A 3,782-nucleotide genomic window follows, 5' to 3' on the forward strand; every position below is an offset into this window, starting at 1 on the left:
TTTATCAAAGGTATTATGACGTAATCATCGTTACATTTTTAATCCACGATGAACGTGCGTAAAACTTTTCATTTGTTTCTACCGATTTAGATACGTCGTTTTAATAAATGTAATATCATTTTAAATTCACCACATAAAGGTTCCATTTGACATGATTTGTGACAAAATTAGTATAGTAGGTGTTAGGAAAATGCATTTTTTTTAATGTTTGCACGAACCGTTTCGTCATTTTAGCTATTCGCCGTGTTCTCGCAATGTAAGCGATGCGGTTAAAATAGAGCGCACGTTTATGTCGTCAATATTTACGGAACAAAGAATCCAAAGAGTATATTGTTGGCCGAACGTAAGAAAGTTTATTTTAATATAAATAGGATTTATTTCTACTAAAAAAATCCGGACGTTTTTCGACGATCCGGACGGTGACATTATCACTGAAAAAGGGGTATTTTTACAATCCTGTATATATATATATTGTGAATTTGATATAATGTTGCTTCACATGCCCAACAGAAGAAATACTTTATCTGCATAGATACTGTATCCATTAAGCTTAAAACAGCATTGACTTTTTGTGTAAAAACGGTGTCTTGTTCATATCATAGGTGTCTGTTTTTTTTACCTTTAAACAAAATCTGGAGTGACTTGGTAAAAACAAGGTTACATCCATAGTCGTCAAACATGGCGAACCTCATTACTTAATGAGGTATTGGCAAAATGCAATATACTTTTGCCCTGTTTGTTTGTATACACTTAACAGCAGAATAAAAGCATTTGCAATACACCTGTTTTTTTATTTCAATTTACAGTTTATTTTTTCAGTTCCATGGGTTACTTTTAATTAAAATTTGACTCAAAAAATATAAAATGTCGAATCCTGGTCTGAGGGGGTTTGACAAGTTACGCTACAATCTTATCCATGTTGATATGATCGTTGGTTTCGGAGCATTTTCTTGTTTATTGCTTGACCCTCTGAAGAATGAATATCTGTACATGGTAAGATTTTTGTATACAAAAATGTATATTTATAGAAAAAATAAATGTAAATGTCCTTTTTTATCTTGGTGTGGTGGGGGAAAAGTTTAAACACTGTTGTTTTAGACACCTAATGCCTGTAGCCCGCTATGCATGGAATTTTTTTACTTGTTCTTTGTAAGTGTATCGGACTACTGGGTTGAAACAATTAAATTTCTTGCATAAACAAACAGACACAATGATGGCAGCCTTGAGATTTGAAGCCAGTATCTTCTGGTTCTGAAGTTCTGTTGGTAATTTCCTTCCCTATGTTGTTTTACTTAATTTAATCTTCGCAATCGCAACTGTATTCGCAGTTATAGTATTGCGGGATAAGATGGAATACGGTTAATACCTAAATTTACAACACTTGCCTTTAGAGTTGAATAGCTATGTTATATAACTCTGTAAATTTTAATTGTTTACTAGTATTTCTACTATATGGGGCGAAAAAAGTGAATCAAAATATGTCCCATTATACCCCACCACTGGCGTAAAGTTACGGGGTTGCAGGGTTGCCTGGCAACCCTTTGATTTTCTCCATACTAATAATGCGTAAGGAATTACGTTCGACCAAACGAAGACGCCATTATTACTGCGAACAAACTTCGTTTACGTTCGTTAAAATATGTCAATACCCATGCGTCATTCACGACACAAAGGCATTCAACTGGTATTAAAACTCCTGTTTGCTAAATAATTCATGTGTGAATCGCTATTTGTGACGTCAGTAATCAACGTGTGAATCGCTGTCATGTCGTAATCAATTGCCAGGTTCAAACAACCGCTATTATGATGCAATGAATCCACGTGTGAATCCCTACTATTTCGTAATAAATATGCTGCTTGCCTAAGGAAAACATTGCATATAAATATAAAGCAGTGTTGGAAACGTTTTAGGCAGTTTATTTCCGCGATATTTCGTTCTGGAAACCTACTATTTCCGACGGACGGGTCTTCGTTTGTAAGATAACCACACACTCGTGCGGGCTTGACGAAAGGCGCATGCGACATAGCTACTGTGACGTCACTCGCCAGGCAATCGGATTCGACCGTTTCTCATTACACGGACTCGCCGAACGCGCGTAATTTTAATTTGTCTCATCCCTACGTAATTCTGAATACGTTTACGTTTGTATGAGCGTTTACAAAGCACATATTTAAAGGGTTGCAAACCGAAAACAAAGGGTTGCAAACCGTTTTTTTTTTCGCGCCTACCGGCGCGAAGACTTCCTTTTTTTCTGGTTTTTGCAACCCTAACGTTTAGTAAAACTTTACGCCTATGTACCCCACCTTACCATATACTATTATTATGTTCTGAGATATATTTTTTGCAGCGTGTTGCTGAGTTACACAACACAACGAAGAAAATTTTGTCAGATTGCACGGAAAATAACGCAACGAACATTGACCAGATTGTTGCTGATGAAGTATCACAGTAAGGAATTTATCATTACATTTTTATGCAGCTTTTGGTATAATTTAAAAGGTGTAAAAAGAGCTCAAGGCACAATAGGTGTGGCTTAGTAATTGTACAAATCTGGTTATATATTTTTGTATGTCGCCGTCAAATAGTGGTTAACCAGGAGAATATAGGTTTAAGGCTCAATGCTGCTACCATTGTGGTCATATGCGTCTTGGGGCAAGCCAACTAACGGTAATTACTTCCCAACCCAGAACTTAAAAGGTTGTCAAAATTGTAAGCCATACACTAAAAATCTCCTAAAAAAACACACAAAAAGTAACATAGATACATGGTAACTAAATGGCAGGCTTAGGGTGTATTAAACGTTGTTTCTACGCCACACGGGGAAAAATAAGCTACATACCGACATTTATATATCATAATAATTACAATTTAAAAAATAATCACTCACAAAGTAACATACATGGTAACTCGTAAGCTGGCATGGGGTGTATAAAACAGAACACCCAAGTTATAACAACAGTCGTTTTCCAGCCACGCGAGGATAAAGTAAGTTACCTTCATTCATTCATTCAATTAAATTTATAATTTGGTTTTGGGTTAACAAAATGATTCACCATGACTCTAGAGAGTTTTCTATTATATATGGGTGAGGTCACATAGTTAAACAGGGTATTCATATATTTCGTTATTTCACATTATATAAAGTTGTCACTTACTTATACATATCATCGGGGTAAACCAAAGTAGCCTATGTCACATTTTTTTGAGGTTTGCTCAAACATTGCCAAAATGTGCCTTTTGTCCAACAGCATGAAAAATTGTAAAAAAGACACTTTTAAAAAAGTTGACATAAGCTACTTTGGTTTTACCTGGACAATATGTTTTCACTTTTATTGTTTGCACTTTTACGACCTTGACAATAAAAGTAAGTATTGTAATGTCACATGAACATAACGTAATGTATTAGTTTACTCTTAGCATACATTGTGTTGCACTGTCATTATGTACGTTGCCTTTGTGTTTTTACAAACCATTTCAAAAAACATATCAAAACTCATAGCTTATATAGTAGGGTTTAAATGGATTAAATGCCATAGTAGACCCATTACCTCTGTTTAAAATTGATGTAGAAGAAGTAGTACTGTGGGGTAAGATGGGATACTGTTAGCAACTAAATACCATATTTCCTGATCACGTTTGTAACAATTAACAAAACTATTTTAGTGTCTTGAGGGTTGAGGCTACTGTNNTATATAATTTCTATAAATATTTNTTTGTTTACTGCGAATNNTGGGACGGATAAAAAAANACAAAAACGGGAAACCCAATACATAAGCATTTC

General features: G+C 34.9%; 1 protein-coding gene across 1 annotated transcript in view; it reads left to right on the forward strand.

The window, feature by feature from the left end:
* The first annotated feature begins 822 nt into the window (after positions 1–822).
* LOC100181349 (proton-coupled folate transporter-like) overlaps positions 823–3,782 on the forward strand; it is a 10,339-nt gene continuing 7,379 nt past the window's right edge. Inside the window, exons 1-2 of the mRNA XM_002119868.5 lie at positions 823–993; positions 2,349–2,449. Coding sequence (XP_002119904.3) covers positions 865–993; positions 2,349–2,449 — 230 coding nt within the window. The 5' untranslated portion in view covers positions 823–864. The remainder of the gene's footprint in view (positions 994–2,348; positions 2,450–3,782) is intronic.

Source organism: Ciona intestinalis, chromosome 11 (assembly GCF_000224145.3).
Source record: "Ciona intestinalis chromosome 11, KH, whole genome shotgun sequence".
Lineage (NCBI taxonomy): Eukaryota > Metazoa > Chordata > Ascidiacea > Phlebobranchia > Cionidae > Ciona > Ciona intestinalis.